This window comes from Cyberlindnera jadinii (genome assembly GCF_001661405.1).
Source record: "Cyberlindnera jadinii NRRL Y-1542 unplaced genomic scaffold CYBJAscaffold_2, whole genome shotgun sequence".
Taxonomy (NCBI): Eukaryota; Fungi; Ascomycota; class Saccharomycetes; order Phaffomycetales; family Wickerhamomycetaceae; genus Williopsis; species Williopsis jadinii.
Window position 1 is genome coordinate 1206441 of NW_017963653.1, and position 19826 is coordinate 1226266.

The following is a 19826-nucleotide window of genomic DNA, read 5'->3' on the forward strand; positions in this document are numbered from 1 at the left end:
ATTACCCAGAACGCAAGGGACCAGGTCATCAGGATTCAAAACACGATGGAAAGAAATCGCCAAGCCGCTGTAAACCTTCTGGAAACAGAAAGAAATCGGAACATAGTCAAACCGATGACCCAGGTCTATATTCAAGACATCCTTCTATTAGGGGTCATTACGATAAACCGCACAAACGTGCTGAGTGGTCGATTGATGTCCCAGGTAATGTTGGCCCTTGGAAAAGTGTTGATGTGTCCATCAAAGAGGACATCTCAACTAGGGGAAACTGTGACTTTATCAATGCCTCTGTATTCTTGAATGGTGTATCATACCTACAGGCAGATGTTTCAGTCTCTCAAGACTCTATCAGTTGGAGAATTACAGAAGCCATTGCAGATACTGCACTATTCACTATCAGTTTTAGCTGTGAAGTCTCCAATGGAAATAGATGGACCTCTCAAGCGGATATATCCATCGATACACCACATCATCGTATGTGGAGTAGAGATCTTCACCAATGGAGCTTAGAAAAAACTGTTACTGATGAAGATATTTCCCTCGAATGAGTTTCTTGATTGGACACTTGATGTAACGAGTTTTGTCTCCAGCAATTCAGGTAATGATGAACTTCGAACCCTTTATCAGAGAACATTGTTTTATTGTGGTCTGATTGTGACTTCTTGTCACATTTCTCTTCTTGTTTCCTTCTTCTGTCCCTATTTCCTGTATTTTTTTCTTCTTAACGGGAATCTCTTTCGACTTCTATATTGTTCCAGCTTAGGACTTCAAATGAAAATATCCCAAACTTTCTTGTTTTTTTATGAGTTTGATACAGGGTGTCTTTTTTCTGTCTGTTTATTCTTTTAATACTTGATCTTTTAACAATTAGTTATGATTGTATTTCAATTCAAACTTTTATACGAAGCAGTGCTATGACGGTGTTTCTGTTGAAATATTCACTCACCTGAGGTGGGTTCCGTTTGTATAATAGTAAATCTGGTTTAGCTATTTGGAGTTCGTTTTAATTTTGGAACTAACCTCATTATTTACTTCATTGAACCATATAACATGTCCTAAATTATCTAATGTAAATATTGCTTATATCAATCTAGATAATATGCAGTTAACAAAGTAATTATAGTAATTAAAAGAAATATAACCAGCAGTGTATGTTTTAAAAAAAATGATGAGTTCATTTTTCATCAGAAAATTTAGGATGCAAGAAATCACTTTATACTCTGGGAATTATTATATAAAGATATAATTATTATAATCAATTGTTGTAATACATATTGCAATATTTGATGTGATTCAGCTTGAATTAATGGATAAATTTAACAAAACATTAACCAAAAACAGTTTCAATGAAGTGAAGTGTGTGGAGAATTGTATTCCAAATTAACATCAGCTGTAGTGTGATCTGACAAATTATAAGGATGCTTGGTTTCAGCATGTTCCCACCATTGAGTGAAAATGGATCAAAAATCTCAATGCTTGAAGCTGTACTATAGCTCATAGAACAAGAATTACATAAAATGTAAAACATTTATTACCAAAAAAAAACGCATAGGTGCGTGATGTTTTGAAACTCTTCGCACCGTCCCAGTGTATTACATTGTATCGTTATTTACTCCCTTCCTCTTCAGTACGTAATTGAAGTAAATCATTGACCTTGTAATGTTGGTTTCAAATATGAAATACCACCATCTTGCTTCAGATTACTTTCCCCTATATCAAGTTTTTAAGTCTAGATTACTAAAAATAGCCACCTCCTAATTCCGAAGTTGGGCTGAAAGACTATCATGGACTCCATTGTTTCCAATCAATATATAGCTCAGTCTTGCGCCATGACTTTACGAGAATAGACCAATATTAGGGATATTTGTCCAAATCTCCCCTCTATGTCTCGAAAACGGTTTCGAAGTATAAAGTAATGACGGCTCTTGTCAATATTTGGAGATTCCCATGTACAACTTCAACAAGTTTGCATCCACAGATGTACTTAATGTATCCCCATGTACAGTGATGATGCACCATGCGTAATGTAGGCTCGGGTAAAGAAAAAACCATAAGAAATATGCAAGCGTATGTACTACTTGCCTAAAGTTGAACCACCTCGGGTTTTATTTAGATATTTATTGGACGGTTTTCAGTGATGACGATGTAATGATTTGCATTGTTTTGATTTCACAGTTATGAAACTTTTTTCTTAAAAAATGAAAAGATCAAAATGAAATAGCTTCAACTGTAATCAAGTTCCAGGATACATAGGCCCAATCTGATCCGAAGCTGTGACGGTCTTAGGAATTAGAAATGAAAGGCATATTTAGGAGGCTTGGCAATCAATGCAAAGGAGTGTCCGCAGTCGTAGGTTCTCTACTGTATATTGGTATCTAAGCGAGAGTCCACATGAATGCTGAATTTTCATTATGAACTAGTGCCATTCTCATTAATATAATACAAGCAAAGTAGCAACGAAAGAGTAATCAGGTCTTTGATGAAACAATATAAGCATGGTGAGAGAATGTTTCTCAGGGGTTAACTGTGCAATACATTCCTATCATATTTCTTGATGTTCTATCTTGAGGACTTGATTGAAACATTTACTATCCAACAATACAGAATGAGTGTTCAAAAGAATGAGAACAGATTAGACAATCACATGAACTTTTCAATGTATCATTAGCCCTATAGTTACTGTTGCATACAGCTCGACCTGTAGTTCATTTGAGCCAAAAACACATTTATGAAGAATCGAAATTAATTTAGTAATGACTAGATTCATCGATTGGTTGATAGTTTAAGTTTAATGGATATATCGCGGGTCTCCATGAAGGTGTTATTAGGGCTCTTAAAGTGTGATCCAATTTTTTCAAAACAGGCTATTTACAATGATATGTAAAGTAGAAGGACTCTGAAGAAGAAAATGAAGCTGGAAACCTCTTCTTATGCGATATGGTCACGCTGTCTTGTACATGAAGCCTTTGCAAGCTCTCTAATAGGATGAAATACAGGTGGACGGTAGAAATCAAAAGTCCAAAGACGTCACCATGTGTATTGTTTGCAACCACACGAGAGTAATTCATTCTAGACAAAACCAAATAGGATGATTTTGAGAAAAGTTCTGATTTGTATCTCACGATCCTGGAAAATAATTCCAAAAGTCGAAGTCACTTCAATGAAAATATACTCCTGTGATATGATCAGAGAAAGCTGAGGTCCATTGAACAAATACGGAGTACCCTCTCGCCGGGCAAGAGTTCTTTACTCAATTTATTCATAGCCACTATCAACCCTTGCTAACCGATTGTTAGTTTTACAATGAAAGAAAAGCAACATTCTTTTTTCTTTTATTCCTTGAACATCGTCGGACTCAAGCCTTTTCAAGTCAACGATTTTACATGTCCAGCTCTAGGACTTTGGAGAGATCATCGTTGACATGAAACTTTGGAGAAAATACAGTCCTAGTTGATCTATGCAATACTGACGTTATTCCTTGAAGGATTTATTGATATTTCTGCCCACGGCAAAATAGAAAGGAATATCTGTAAATTCTTCCAACCTATTCTAAACACTGGAAACTAAGATGGTTTCTTGCTTATTTATACAATTGGGTCAACTCAACTCGGGATCGCACACTTTGTTCTTCACAGTAAACGTCTTAAGTTCACCAAACAAAACCAGACACTAGGAAGTGGTGCTCAGGAACCAAAGATGTTAAAACCTTCAGAAACTCATCTAATCATACACTTTGATAAAAATAATTTAGAACTTTTGTAACCTGTAGAAGAAACGGTCGAGAAGAGAAGAAAAGGAAAAAGAAAAGACTCAGTTGAGCAGTGCCGAAAGGCAGCTTACATGCACATGTGCCTCTGAGCCATGCGTTGACGAAATGCAGGATCTCGGTATCCGAAGATTGGAATATTTTCCACAATTGTGAAAACGCGTAGCCCAATTAAAACAAGAAAGTCTTACTCTTTACGACCTGCATCCATATTGTCTGATCCTTGAGCAGTCCATGACCCGATTTCATCCGCGGATCATGCCATAAATTTCCAACTGGACTTGGTTTGAAGTTCTAGTTGATCTTGTGCACTGAATAGAAAAGAAAGAAGATCGTAGTAAATCCTCCTTCTATGAGGGGATTGAGGACCGCCTGACACGGCAAAAGTGTAGTATTTGTATGATTATATGCGTCTAATGTCAATGGACAAGTTTTACTGTTAGGTTTAAAAAAAAGCTGTATGGTATAGTCGTCTTACTCTTTGTGATGTTTGTATGTTATGTTCGCACTTAAAGCCGAACCGTTATGCAAGTGCGCCTCTTAACTGCCGTAAGGGCTAGAGAAGTAGGTCAGCTTTAGGGCACTATGGACATAAACACATTAAGCCAAAAGAAGTACCGTTCCCATACAGTCTCACAAGACTGTGGTGATTACAATGTCATAACAAATTAAGCGAAACCTATTTACAAAAGAAAAAAAAGCAGCGTCAAGGCGGCGGAAATCATACATAGTTTGGTCCGTAGGTTCTACCAAGAAGGCAGGGACCCTTTCAAGTTGACCGTGGGTTGGTAAAAAGTCTCTTTGCTTCTCAGTAAACTCAATTCCTATAAATGAAACGTTTATGAAGCTGTACTTAGAAGCAAAAATAACGTGGGAGAAGTTCCAGTTAGATGTGGACCACTGAATAGCTTCTAGAAATCATTTAGGAACGCAGAAAGTTCTTATATCAGGTTTGTAAATTAAGGTAATTTGATCAGGATGAACAAAATTTTGTTAAAACTCAGACCATGAGCTTTGTAGAGTATATACTGTACATATTAGATAGGCCATATGCATGAAATAAGTGCCTTATTTTGTCTGTTTAACCGTTCAGCTGGTCGGTCGGAGTTGACGGCTGAAACGGTTGATGTGCATGAGCGGCTCCATTTTTCTGCAGAAGTGCATATAGTGTTTTGCCAAACAGTTGTGTTAACTATAAAAGCTGGTGGCTAAAGAGTACTATGGTCTGTGTAGACATTATGGCGACACTGGAGTATTCCCATGGTCAATCAGACTTGTATATATTCTTGTTGGACCTTGTTATCATCCTTATCGTAAAGAAGAATGAAGTACAATTGGAAGGGTAGTTATTAATATTGTGCTATCAGATATCCGATCGAGAATCAGAAGAAACAAACAGGCACGCTTAGTAGCCATTTGGATTCAAGAGTACGCAACGTCAGCAAGAAGAGTTGTACTGTTATTTCAGACTGTGACTTGAGTAATATGCACAGTACTCTATCCAAATAAAATTATGGTACAATTTGTGTGTGCCTGATGCATTGAGCATACTTAAGTAACTTCAATAGACCTTAAATTCTAACCCATGGAAAATTAAACGGTGAACAAATTAGCCGTGGATAAAGACCTACATCCTGCAGGATGTATCAATATGTACATTAATTTCCAGTCTTATGACATCGAAAACAAGTTACTTATTACAGATCACATGTCACAGATCATATATCGCATATGCACCAGAGAACCTAGTTGTGGTCACCAAATACATTTACATAGTATATCAAACTTATAGCTTCTTGAAAGACACATATGTCCTACCCACAAGTGCCGATAGTTACAGATAGTTACACACTTATTCATTGCACTGAACTTATATATACCAACATACGGCTCAAATTCCTTCCTGAATTCACAGCTGTGTCAAAACCTACAAAGTAGGACGACAGATACAACCAAAAATTTCGAAAATGCTGTTATCTATAAGCAATTTGATATTTCTCTTCATTTTTGGAACGATTTCCCTCGCTAAAGAGGTTGATAACGTCTTTACTTCTTTAGATTCCATCAGGCTTTCGTCATCGTCTAGCGGTTTGATTCCTTTCAGTTTTTATGACGTCCAAGTCAGCTGGAATATTGATGCCGATGTTGTTGCTACCGGTGATACTTTCAGCTTGAGAATGCCATATGTTTACCAAGTTAGAATTTACAACAGTGGCATCCAGAGCTCTTATTTCGATATCACGAGAAACGGAGAAACAGTGGCATCTTGTGAAGTTGACAACGCCAGTGGTAGGTCCCTTCAGACAACAATCACATGTACTGTGACTGCTGATATTTCAAGTTACACAAGTCTCAGTGGTGTCGTTAACTTTACAGTGGCTTTTGACAACGGTGGAAGATTTGAGACGATGGAAGCAGCAACTCATTGGGTTGAAGGATGGAACATTGTTACTTTCAATGATGATTTAGTCAATGAGGTTTACTTTGAAGCAGTCAGTACATCTTCTTCCCAAATCTTGAGCAGACACGCAATGAGAGGTGATACCTTCTATTACTATGCATCTCCAGAGAATATTTGTGGTCGTTATAGCATCATGAGTGGTCATTTCACCATGTTCATTGAAAAAAATGGCTACACAATAGATCTTTACGAAACCCAAGCTGCTACTAGCAATGAGATGAATCCGTTCGGTATGCCAGCTTCATACAACACTCTGGCAGGTGCGAATACTTATCTCTTGAGGGAAAATGAAGTCCGTGTTGACTTTGGTCAAATTCCCCGTGGTTCCCGTTTTTGGATGTCAACATTCAGTGTCAACCATTTCAATGACTACAACGACTATAATGTAAGATACTATTACGAGGTCAAATGTTCCAACGGTCGCAGACCTTACGAAAATCGGTCAATTAAGTACTCTGCTCTTGCTGCAAACGCTGGAGGTGACGGTGAAGCTGTTGCCAGACCCGTTACAATCACTTCTACGAACTCGTGGCCTGGTTGCTCAACTATAACAAGATACACAACAGGTACCGATAGCACGGTCTCTGAGATTGTTCGGGTACCTCAATCTTCTTGTGCCACTTCGATTTCCTCAACAAAAATGGCGGTATTGTCTCCAGCTACTTCTTCGCCTGTTGTTTCCAATTTTGCCGCACCCACATCAGTAGGCAGGGTGTCATCTTCGGGATTCAGCCACACAGATGTCGTTACTACGTCAAGTGATATAGCTGAGGCTACAACCATTTCCACTTCTGCTTCCACTTGGGCGTCCACTTTCACTGACGGTCGTGGAAGTGCTCTGACGTACGAGGTCAAATCCTCAGCTGAGTCGATATCTTCACCATCCTTGGAGAGTATAATTGTTGAATCTACACCCGTGAGCTTCGAGGCCAATGTTGCTGCCAATACTGATTCAATTGAGTTCTCAGATGTGTACCCATATTCATCCGAGTCAACTTTAGAAGAGCTGTCGATGCTCATATCAGATGTTGAAGGTACAACAACTTTAGCAGCCGCTGGAATTACCGTGAACACTACACCTGGTTCTTCTGTTGATGGTAGTGAGTTCAATTCTGGTTCTATGGAGTCAGATCACATAGCTGCGGGCACTGTGACGATTAGTTCTCAGGCCACATACATACCCTCTTTGGCCTTTTCTGAGCCATTTGACGTTTCTTCGTCAATCGAACCTTTCGAAGTCAGTACTGCTTCTTCTTTTAAGGCGTCCATAAATGAATGGACTCGTGAATCATCACCTGTCAGTGGTGAGGTTCCAACTCAGGTAACTTCTGAGACTTTGTCCACTTCTCGTGTCATTTCTGTTACAAACTCCACAATGAAGACCACAACCATCGTTTCTTCTGCTGTTCTGTCCGATTCATCTGGACCAGGGGCTTTACAACCGTCATTGTCCTTGGAGAAGCCAAGTGTCTCAGCTGTTGGTGTTGCTGACTTGTACACTTCCTTGGGAAACTCCAGTGTTGAGGGAGAGGCTCCACAATCTCAAGTATCGGATCACTCACAGCAGTCTGCCTTGACAAGTCATATATCTTCTACTCCCTTGTTAATCATATCTCCTGTCGTGAGTGATGCAGCTTCACCTCAGATTGATGTCCGATCTTCTGAACCACCGGTGGTCTACACTGGAACAAGTATTACTTCTGGATACTCAGCTTCAGCCACTTTGTCCTCGATATCGAGTATTACCGGAACTTCTGCCGATGCTGACATTATATTACCTGAAGCAACTTTACAATCATTGACATTGTCGTCTTTCCAAGATCTGTATACTTCGCACCTCAAGTTGAACTCTTCTGCAACAAATCCAAGTCCAGCATCATCAACAAACTCTTATTTCAATATCAGTGGAAAATCTGAGTCAGTCAATTCTATCACTGAACGTGAAACATCTTCTTTGCCACAGATCAAGTCCGATTCAACCATATATTCATATTTGACTTCCCTTCTTTCAGGATCAAGCTCACCAAGTCCATCTATATCAAGTTTTGTTGTCACGAGTTCACGAACGGAAAACTCGTCTAATGAACAATTACTTGGCCAATACATGTCCGAAATTGTTGAAACAGATGAATCCACTGGGGTATTTTCCTCATCAGCAAGTGTGATTTCTGACTTAACAGCCGTTATCCCTTCTTCAGAGGTTTTTCCAAATGAAACAACATTCTCTGAGGTGATTTCGTCTTCTGCTATTCCATTGCTATCGGGCGTATCCTTTGCTGCCGCTCGAGAATCATCTACTCCAGATGAAGCGACGGTATTGGAATCACATGATTACTCCTCAGTGACAAGTGATGAACCATACATGACTAGTTCGACTGTGTCATCCCAGGAGTTCTCCAGTGTCTCCAATATTTCCAGTATTTCTAGTGTCTCGGTTACTTCTCAGGATCAAATCTCATTGTCAGGACATCATACTGTTTCGACAGCACTTCCTCCTGAACCACGTTATTTTGCAACAGCGACATTATCGAGTATAAGTGGGACCTACAGTTCAATCGAGATGTTGGTATTGGACCTGTCAACGACGGAGTCCTCAGAACCCTCATTGTATCCAACCAGCTCCTCCATCTTCGGCTCACCTTTATGGCTAAATGTATCCTCAACTGTGTCAAATAACTTCCTAGATACTACATCAGAGTCGAGAACCACTACTTTCTCTGAAGCAATAGTCACTTCTGAAAGTATCATTTCTTTAACTGGAGCATCCACACTGGATCTTTCTGTTCCTTCTGATGTGCATTCGTTACTAAGTGAAAGCACAACTTCCACCACAGACCTGTCCAGTACTTTGACTTCTTCGGAATATTCTAACACCTTATGGAATACTTTTGCTGTGCCAACCAGTGTCAAGTCCACTATTGCTAATTCTGAGACCTCACATTTGGTATCATCAGGCTCAGGATCGTCTGATACTATTGGACTAGAATCATCATTGAATTCCAAACATCAGGCGTTGACTTTATCCAGTGGGATTGAGAACTCCTCTTCGTCAACATTGCACTCAGAATTCCACGAAACAACATCTTATGTATCAACAGTGTCGGAACCTACATCATTTCAGGTTAATGAGCACACAAGCGGGGTGAGCGTGTACTCTACTTCATATTCCCCAAGCATTATCCCTGGTGAGTCAGTTCCAGTGTCGTCGGAATCGTTACCAGTGCCATATAACAATTCTTCAACGTTGAGTTCAATTATCGAAACAACAGATCTATTTGCAGTTAGAAATTTAGTATACAGCTCTACTGTTGTTAGATCAGAAACCTCTTCATCATCCGAAGGTGTTATTGGTGTTACTTCCACTCTGACCTCAACTACTGTTGATGAAACTTCTGGCCTTGAGGCTCTGGCTGTGTTTGAGACAACACTTGTGGAGGTGTCATCTATGTCTTCAACTGAAATGCAAACCCTCACAATGCCAACTGATAAGACTGTTTCAGCACTATCTTTTGATATACCCTCTGTATCGTTCTCAGAGAACTCTTTGTTGTCCGTGGAAATCCCAAGTTCATCCCAATTTTTAGAGGAATTGAACTCATTGTCCCAGTCACAATCCAAAAGCTTTACCAGTACAAATGAAACTATGAGTTATTCTTCTTCATCAGTAACCGATGAATACACGCTGGCACCAGGAAGAACTTTGGTGACAACATCACATATTTCAAACTCAGATATCAGGCCAGTTTCATTTGATGTGCCAGACATTTCCGCTGAATCGTATCAAACTCCTGTGTTTAGCAGCGACTTAAGCTCCGTTAGCACCACTGATCCAGTGACCATTTCATCTGTTGTCGACATTGTGACTGCTACATCTTTAGCTGGTGAATCTGTTGAGAGTATGCAGAACTCAACATCTTCTGGAGAGACAGGTATTAGAGGGTTTAATATATCCATTACTTCAGCCGGCATTGAAACGAAGTCCTCTGATCCATCCATCAGACCAGAAGTTGAATCAACACCTTCGGGTATTTCTGAAATTTGGAGAGAATCTAGTGCTATCAGTTCAAAATCAGAATTTGAAAGTTCTGTTCCTTCTTTACGTTTCTTGAACTCAGGTACATTATTGGACCCTAGAAGTAGAACTACATTAGGAAGTGATGTTTCAATTGGACTATTATCTGTCGTCATGACTGGTGTTGTTTCCACCTCAGATGATAAAACAACAGTTTTGGGTACGCCAGCAAAGACTAGAAGTATAAGATCAACTATCAGCACTGCTGTAACTGGTGGCTTATCAACTAGTGAAGTTACTTATTCACCTGTGAGCACTCTATTCTCTGTGGGCACAAATGATAGTTCTACTATTGAATCTAATGTTGCTGTTCCTGAAAATATATCGAAAGTTATTTCCTTTGAAGGGATTACTGCTAATTCGACTTATATGTCTTCTGATTCAATCCACTTATCGGGATCATCATATGTTGAGACCAATACTAATTCTGAAGTTGAAACTTTCACACTTTCAGCTGGAGGAACATTGACCAGTACTGGAACAACAAGTGGAATACCATCAACATCTGGTTCTTCTATGTCCACTGATGTAACCATCAGGCTTACCTCATCAGGGTCACTGAACATCATTGAAACTCCATCATCTCGATTTGTGAGTACAGAATCATTATCGTATTTTTCAGACAATGCTGTATCGTCGTTTCTTAACTCAAACAGCTCTTTTATACCCACGCAAACTGGTCTCATTTCGACAACTATCCCAACCGAGTCATATTTGGTTTCCTCTCCTGGAAGAAATGGTACTTCGTCAGAATCCACTTCAATACAAAAAGAGGCTATTACATCAAGTGAAACAAACTATGGAACTGTTATCACTCCAAAAATTACGCATATATCTCTGGCTTCAACTGCAACTCCCTCTGGTGACTTGATCGATACATCTGATTATAACTCTGAAGGTACCCACAGTCCTTACATCACTACAGTGGTTAACGGTACATCTTCTATTATCATCCCAGTTGCTAGTGCTTATACAGACCCAGGGGTTAGTACTTCTAGCTCCAACAGTGATATATCACTAAGCAATGGTGATACAGATGATTCCGTTGATAACATTGGTATCAACTCTGCAAATGACTTTACACTATCATTGATAGCAGAAGGAGAAACAAGTACATCCATTATACCAGCTATTCCAACCGGTGGCACAAGCATTTACTTTGCTGCCTATTCAAATACTGGATCCACTGCAACAACCACGTTGTCCTCCCTACAGACCGCAGTGACAACGGACTCATATAACACTCCATCTTCATCATTACCTTTTGCTTTGGGAACAGACATTCCACTCATTTCTGTATCTACCAATGCTGGTTCTAGAGCTCAAGCCACACTTGGTGGTATTATTACCATGATTCTTGTTCATCTGTTTGTGATTTGAACATTGTGATTTTGGCGGGTCATTTTATCATTTCTCTTTCTCTTTCGTTTCCGTCTCTTGTTTCTTCTTTCAAACCCATATTGGTTGACACTTATTTCCTGTGATTATTCTATATCAGTTTATATATTCGTTGTATTTATCTGTGTCAATGTAGCAGCATTACAGGTAAAGTTGGATCACAGATTGTGCTCTTGTTAGAGTATACAAAGTATATCAGCCTGTTTAAAGTATTTACAACGAACACATGAAGGCTCTTTCGATGTTATCTACATAGCAACTTTCGTCCAAAGCACCAAGAGAACCGGAGGCATTGAAAATTGGATAATTGAAGAGGAAACACACAACTTGGTCAAATCTCGTCGAACAGAGTGTTCTAAACGTTGGCTACAAGTTCTCATAGAAGACTTTGTCTGATAAAGCTGAAAACAGTCACGACAAAGACCCAAGGAGTCGAATTACGAGCCAATTTGTCTGTGTGTGAGCCCTCGAGCAGCTCGATAGAACGACAATCAGAAGTGAAGAAGAAGAAGTCGAGCAAGACTCATTACATAGAACCAAACCAGGAAAAAGTAGATAGGAAGCTCATAGCTCCACATCAAGTTGCAGAAGTTGGCTACTGTTTTATGTCTCCTTTATAACTCATAAACCCACTACTCACGTGACCACACATATAAGCTGGTGCGCAGATATGAGATTTGGCATAGCTGTTTGTTAACGGATAATTCGACGGCAAATGAAAGAGCTGGGTATCGAGTTATCACCACCTTCCAAAGAAGTTGTGGTCTTATTCACTCATCAAGTTATCTCCTCATACCCCCGGGTAACTCCCACAATCTCCGAACTCCGACTCCAAATGCCGATCGCATTATTCTATACGATGACCCATAATCGTTCCATCACCTGGTTATACATTTTTTACCTACTCGGCTGATTTTCGCCTTCTTGTGCTTCCCTTTTATGCCCCCACACAACTGCTAGAGTCATCATTAAGAGGTCATCCTCCAGCTTCTTTTGTTGGATTTAATACGCTTTGTCTCTTCTTCATTTCCCACTGTGTTGGGGTGTTTTAGACGGGAGAAAAGTTTTCCATCATCATTTTGGAGGAAACGTATAACTGAATAACGATGGCTGAACTACAGAACTCGTTCTCTAAGGCAGAGTCCATCAATACCACCGAAACCAAGTTATCACCTGAGTTCACAGATGGTGAATTCTCTGAGATTGAACGTCGGCTGCTCAAGAAGTTTGATTTTATAGTGCTGCCATGTATTGCACTGATCTACCTTTTTTCCAATCTTGACAAGTCCAACATTGGTAACGCCAACGCCGCAGGGATGTCCACTGATCTCGGATTGACAGAAGCACAGTATGGTAACGTTATTAGTCTGTTGTTTGTTACCTATGTGGTATTCGAAGTGCCGTTTGCCCTCCTGTTGAAGTACGTTGGCTGTAAGAAGCTTCTAACAGTGCTGGTTTTCGCATTTGGAGTGGTTTCTCTCTGTACGGCTTTTGTTACCAGTTATGGCTCGTTATTGGCATGTCGTATCCTGCTCGGGTTTTGCGAATCAGGTATTATTCCAATCATAAACGTCTATCTCGGGATGGTCTATACGAGAGGTGAAATGGCCAAACGTTGTTCCTTCGTTTACAGTGCAAGTGCACTTGCTGGTGCTTTTGGTGGTTTATTGGCATATGGGTTGATTAGAATTCAAGGCTGGGATGGCTGGAGATGGTTATTTGCCATCGAGGGCGCAATGACCGTGGTTTCATGTCCAATCATTGCTATATTGTTACCAAACGAACTGACCAATGTTTGGTGGTTAGAACAGGATGAGAGGGAGGTACTAAAACAGAGGTTCGCCACTTATCCAGACTTCTTCCATGACGAGCCATTCCAATGGAGCGAAGTGCTACGATCCATAAAGGACATCAACAACATTGTCATATGTGCGTACGAGTTCTGTGTGGACTACACCCTCTTTGGAATTTCAACTTTCCTTCCTTCGATTATCAAAACCATGGGCTATGATAAGTACGAAACCCAACTGCTGACGATCCCGGTGTATGCCGTTGCATTTCTCTCGTTTTTCATAGTGGCCTATATATCAGATCTGAGGCAGCACCGTGGTGGATTCCTCATCTTTGGAGCAGTCTTCGAGGTGATTGGTTACATCATCTTAGTAGCAACAACTCGTTCCGGCCCAAGGTATGCGGGATGCATGCTTATTGGTGTTGGAATGTACGTTTGCTCCGCGTTGAGTATCCTATGGGCCAATAATAACAACGCAGGCCACTACAAGAGAGCCACCATGGGGGGACTTATCACCGCAGTCGGGTCCACTTCAGGTGTTCTAATTGGACAGGTGTACAAGGGGAACTTCCACAAGGGTTTCAGCATTGGCTTGGGAATGTCCTCCGCCGCTATCCCAATGGTCATCGGCGTGATGTACAACCTATGGGCCACGAACAGAACAAGAATCGCCCAGGGACAGGACACAAGACTCAAGGCCAAGGATGACAGAGATGTGAACTTCCAGTTCGTGCTATAAACTTGTTTAAACACATTATGACTAAACATTTTGATTTGCTTTGCTTTCTTCAACTGCGTCCAAATTTTGTAGAAGCCCCGATTTTAAAGTTTTAAACCCGTGAGGCTGCATACGCGCGCGCTGCCTCAACGGCCAACCAAAGTTAAACGGCCAACCCGCAAAGACAAAAAAACACAAACACAAACACAGGGCGTGCAACGAAGAAAAACATCACAAGAGCAAAATTAATACCGGAGCGTTTTTCTCTTGCTTTCTGCTGCTTGAAAATTTAAGCGGGGGTTTCCATTGATAACGGGAAAATTTTTTTCTTCACATCTCTTACACTTCCCACTGATCGTTTGCCACTGCAACTGCCCGCTGTATCTTTGTGTTGAGTGTTGGTGGAAGCGATTATGGATCATCCGACGGTGAGCCCATTCCAGTCCACGGAGAAAGCCCCCACGTCGGTGGTATCACCAATAACATCAGCAGCAGCACAGGCCTCTGCGAAGAAATGGAACCAGTTCAAGGACTCGTTCAGGCCTGCGCAGAACGAGGACCCCTTTGCAGGCTCAAACGTGTTTGTGTATCGCTCAGAGATCCAGCTTGACGAGGATAAGGAGAACCTGACCGACCTACAGAAGGCCGCGATAAACTCGTCAAAGACCCAGATGAAACAGAAGTTGCTACCGAGACACCTGGCGATGTTCATCATCGGCGGCACCGTTGGCCTGGGGCTGTTTGTGAATTCCGGAGGTGCGCTGGCCACCGGTGGGCCAGCTTCTCTGGTCATCGGCTGGTCAATAGTGTCGGCCATGATCTTTGTGACCATGCTCGCGCTTGCAGAGCTCAGCGTGGCGTTTCCAGTGACTGGAGGGTTCGTCACGCTGACGACCAGGTTCATAGACCCATCGCTGGGGTTCGCACTGGCCTGGAACTACATGTTCAACTGGATGGTTGCCCTGCCGGTGGCTCTGGTTGGTGCTGCTATAACCATCCGATTCTGGCGTGACGATATCAATGCCGATGTATGGGTAGCCGTGTTCTTCGTGTTCATAGTGTTCTTGAACATGTTACACTTGAAGCACTATGCAGAGTTGGAGGCCTTGTTGGCACTGGTGAAGGTGCTGGCAATCGTGGGCTTCTTCATCTTGGGGATCGTCCTGACATGTGGTGGTGGGCCACAAGGAGGTTACATTGGTGGGAGATACTGGCACGACCCAGGTGCCTTTGCTAATGGGTTTAAAGGCGTATGCTCCGTGTTTGTCGCTGCAGCTTTCTCGTTTGCAGGCGTTGAAATCATTTCAATGACTGCTCCTGAAACCATAGACCCAGAAACTGCGATACCAAAGGCTGCAAAGAGAACCTTTTGGTTCATATCGTTATCCTATATAGCCATTCTTACACTTATTGGTTGCCTTGTGCCTTATGACTCTGATAAGCTGTGGGACGGTGATTCCTATGGATCTATTTCGCCATTCGTCATTGCAATTCAGAACGCTGGAATAAGCGGACTGCCATCGCTGATGAACGTTGTCATCATCCTTGCAGTGCTGTCCATCGCAAATACAGCAGTCTATGCCACTTCCCGTGTTTTGTCTGCAATGGGCGATATCGGCCATGCCCCTGCAATACTATCGTACGTTGACAGGACAGGAAGACCATTGGTGGCCAACATCGTGACGTTTGTATTTGGACTCTTGTCGTTTCTCGCAGCCTCAGATAAAGAGAACGACGTGTTTCTATGGTTCTCTGCTTTGACATCACTGTGTACAATCTTCGCCTGGATGGCAATTTGCTGGTGCCATATTAGGTTCAGACAGGCTCTAAAACTACACGGAAGAGGCACTGATGAGTTATCGTACGCTTCACCTCTGGGGGTTTGGGGATCATTGTTTGGACTGGTGATGAATGTGCTAGTTATCATGGGCCAATTCTGGGTTGCACTGTTCCCTGGAAGCTCGGCAGATGCAAAGTCATTCTTTGAAGTTTTCCTTTCATTATGTATACTTATTGCATTCTATGTGGGCCACAGACTATGGAAGAGAAACAAGAGTTGGTTCATACGAACCCATGAGATGGATATCGATACAGGCCGGAAACACTATGATATTGAACTCTTGAAACAGGACATTTTTTACGAGAGGGAGCGTATCAACAATTCACCATTCTACTACAGGATATACAAACTACTCTGTTGAGCTACTCACTCTTTCTTACTATTCATATTGACTCGTTTGTTGTTTTCTTTTTTGTTTTTACTGTTATTTCTATAGAGTTATCTCTTAAGTTTAATGATGCCATGCTCGTTCAGTTCTCTATTATCCTACTGGTAGACTCTCATTAGACATAAACATTTCAAATAGCTATATATATATATATTGATCATTCAACTTCATCAGCTGGGACATCATTCTCCAAGTCATCCTCCGACCAGTCATCGACATCCATATCCTCATCGGTTTGGATAGTGGCCTCGTGGTTAGGAATAACCTCCAAGTGGTCACCCTTACGGATAACCTTGACGGTCTCCTTATCCTTGATTTGACCAGCCAAGACAAGAATTGCCATCTTGTTCAAAATCTCACGCTCAATAAGGTGGTTCAATGGTCTAGCACCAAGATCCTCGGTGTAACCATTCTGAGCAAGGAAGTCAACAGCGTCATCAGATATATCCAGCTTGTAATTCTTGTCATTTGCAGCGAAACGGCCTTCGATCTCCCTAATACGAATAGAGACAATCTTGTGAATAGCTTTTCTAGACAACTTGTTGAACACCACAATAGAGGAAATTCTGTTGATAAATTCCGGTCTGAAGTGACCACGCACAGCGTTCATAACAAGGGCCTTGGTGTCTTCAGAGATTTTGGCAGTGTTCTGACTAATAATGAACTGAGAACCCAAGTTCGATGTCATGATAACAATGGAGTTTGAGGCATCAATGGTCTTACCTTGACCAGAAGTGATACGTCCATCATCTAAAAGTTGCAACAACACAGTCAAAACCTCCGGAGCAGCCTTCTCAACTTCATCAAACAAGATAACAGAGTAAGGCTTTCTGGCCAATTGGTTCGTAAGTAGACCACCTTCTTCGTAACCGATGTAACCAGCAGTAGTACCCAATAATTTTGAAACGGAATGCTTCTCCATCAACTCAGAACAGTCAATTCTAATCATGGCATTCTCATCATTGAAAAGGAAGCCAGCAAGTTTCTTAGCCAACTCGGTCTTACCGGAACCTGACAAACCAAGGAACAAGAAAGAAGCAGGCTGTCTTGGGTTTGCAAGACCAGATCTTGACAATCTTACAGCATTTGAAACTGCCTTGATGGCCTCACTCTGTCCAACAACATCCTTTGAAAGTGACTTCTCCATGTGAACCAACTTAGTGTTTTCAGATTCAGTAAGCTTACTGACTGGGATACCAGTAAGTCTAGCAGCTGTCTCAGCAATCGTATCAGAGTTGACAACGTTCTGGATCATCATTCCATGACCAGACATTGTCTCCTCTCTAGCAACTTCCTCTTCGAGCTGTTCGATCTTCTTCTGCAAGTCTGGAATAGCAAAGTATCTCAAGTCAGCAGCTGTAGCAGTATCATGACGACGCTCAGCATCAACAGCTTTTGTCTCTAACTCATCCAGTCTTCTTTTGGCTGCGGTAAGCTTCTCGTGGCCTTGACGTTCTTCATCGTACTTGGCTCTCAATGGCTGCAACTCCTCTTCCAAGTCTGCTTCTTTCTTTCTAGCCTGAGTCAATCTCTCCTTCGTTGTCTCATCAGTCTCTTGATCTCTCTCCAAAGCCTTGATCTCAACTTGGATCAACTGCAATTGACGCTCTTTGGAATCCAACTCTTCAGGTTTAGAGTCACGAGCCACTGCAACACCAGCACAAGCGATATCCACAAGGTCAATAGCAGAATCTGGTAATCTTCTATATGGCAAGTAACGCTTAGCCAATTGAGCTGCACTAACCAAAGCAGAGTCCAAGATTCTAACACCGTGGTGGATCTCATATTTTGGTTGCAAACCTCTAAGAATAGCCACAGCTTCTCTGACAGTTGGCTCTTTAACATCGATCTTCTGGAATCTTCTTTCGAAGGCACCATCCTTTTCAATGATAGCTCTGTACTCGTTGTTTGTAGTGGCACCGATCACTTTCAAGTTACCTCTTGACAAGGCCGGTTTCAAGATGTTTGCAGCATCATCCTTACCGTTGCCCATAAGCATGTGAATCTCATCGATGAATAAGATAATCAGGATCTTTGACTGTTCAATCTCTTTCAAGACACCTTTCAATCTTTCCTCAAAATCACCTTTGTATTTGGCACCTGCTGTCAAAGCGGCCAGGTCCAAAGAGAACAGACGACAGCCTTGAAGGATAGTTGGCACATCGTTCTCCAAGATTCTCTGGGCAACACCTTCGATGATGGCAGTCTTACCAATACCAGGCTCACCTATGAGGCAAGGGTTGGATTTGATTCTTCTGGCCAACACCCTGATTGTGGATCTGATCTCTTCTTCTCTTCCAATAACAGGGTCCAATTTACCCTGTCTGGCCTGCTCTGTCATATCAATGGCATACTTGGTCAAGTATTCCAACTCCTGGTTCGTATCAGCTCCTCTGGAGTCGATTCTCTGGTTTCCTCTGAGCGTAAGCACCTGCTGTTTGAGGCCATCCACTGTGACGCTGGCCTCTTTCAACACTGCTTGAATGGAACTGTCCTCAAGCAGTGCCAACAGGATATGATCTTGGGCAACGAAGCTATCCTTCTGCTGCTGTTTGATCTTGACACACTTCTTCAAGATCTCTCCTGTGGCATAACTTGGGCTCACCTGCTGTGGGGCAGGATTCTGCGATGGGGTTCTGACGAGATGCTTATTAACGGTTCTCTCGAACAATTGGTAGTCAAAACGGCCCCTCTCTAGCAAAGTCTGAAGATAGCTCGTGGAACCATCCTCTGGCTTCTCACAGAAGGCTGCCAGTATGTGCAATGGCAGCAACTGTGGATGCTGGTGCTCCTCTGCGAGCTGCTGTGCTCTGGTGATAACAGCCAAGGCACGGTCTGTGAATTGTGATTCGTCCATATTGTTTAGATTATTCTCCTTTCAGTTCAATTGATGAGTGAGAAAGCAACGTGAGTGTCCAGATTTTGGAGAAAGGGGGTTGAATTTATACTTGAGCCCTACCGTTAACATATTTGTAGTGTGTGATTATCGCATAAGTGTCTGCCCATACGGAACTGGTGGAAGATTCGAGAATTTGCTGGAACTTTTTCTGTTGTTGCTGCCGCTGCTGGGGCTTTAGGGGGGGCCTCTCCGCCTAGCGGGAAAGCCGCCCAGTGCGTGCAGATACCACTTTTCTGCCTAGCTGGACACTGGCAGTAGCATTGGGCTTACAGTTAGTGCACTGTTTTAGATTGTTGTACTTCAATTGCAATACGAATTGATTGAGATGCCCTTCAATTGATCTCCTTGAGCAACTTGTATAACTATTGGCTTATAACTGGACTAATGGGGTGTAAAACTAAGGCGTTGGGCATTCCCTTTGTTACCGAATAGGCCAAACTATGTTCCCCTGCCTACATGACACATAAAAAAGGCCATCAAGGGTTACCCTAC

At 41.9% G+C, this 19826-nt stretch overlaps 3 protein-coding genes across 3 annotated transcripts; 2 read left to right on the plus strand and 1 right to left on the minus strand.

The window, feature by feature from the left end:
• Nucleotides 1-12803: 12803 nt before the first annotated feature.
• Nucleotides 12804-14228, plus strand: CYBJADRAFT_161053 (uncharacterized protein; the record flags this gene model as incomplete). Its single annotated transcript, XM_020213581.1, has 1 exon — nucleotides 12804-14228. The coding sequence occupies one exon, from the start codon at nucleotides 12804-12806 to the stop codon at nucleotides 14226-14228; it is 1425 nt and encodes a 474-aa protein (XP_020072691.1).
• Nucleotides 14229-14620: 392 nt separating this feature from the next.
• On the plus strand, nucleotides 14621-16408 carry CYBJADRAFT_123814 (amino acid permease; the record flags this gene model as incomplete). The annotated part of the gene is made up of 1 exon (XM_020212502.1): nucleotides 14621-16408. One exon carries the CDS (start codon nucleotides 14621-14623, stop codon nucleotides 16406-16408), a length of 1788 nt encoding a protein of 595 aa, XP_020072692.1.
• A 184-nt stretch (nucleotides 16409-16592) lies between these two features.
• HSP104 (chaperone ATPase HSP104) lies at nucleotides 16593-19685 on the minus strand (the record flags this gene model as incomplete). Its single annotated transcript, XM_020213287.1, has 1 exon — nucleotides 16593-19685. The coding sequence occupies exon 1, from the start codon at nucleotides 19290-19292 to the stop codon at nucleotides 16593-16595; it is 2700 nt and encodes an 899-aa protein (XP_020072693.1). The 5' UTR covers nucleotides 19293-19685.
• Between the last annotated feature and the right edge of the window lie 141 nt (nucleotides 19686-19826).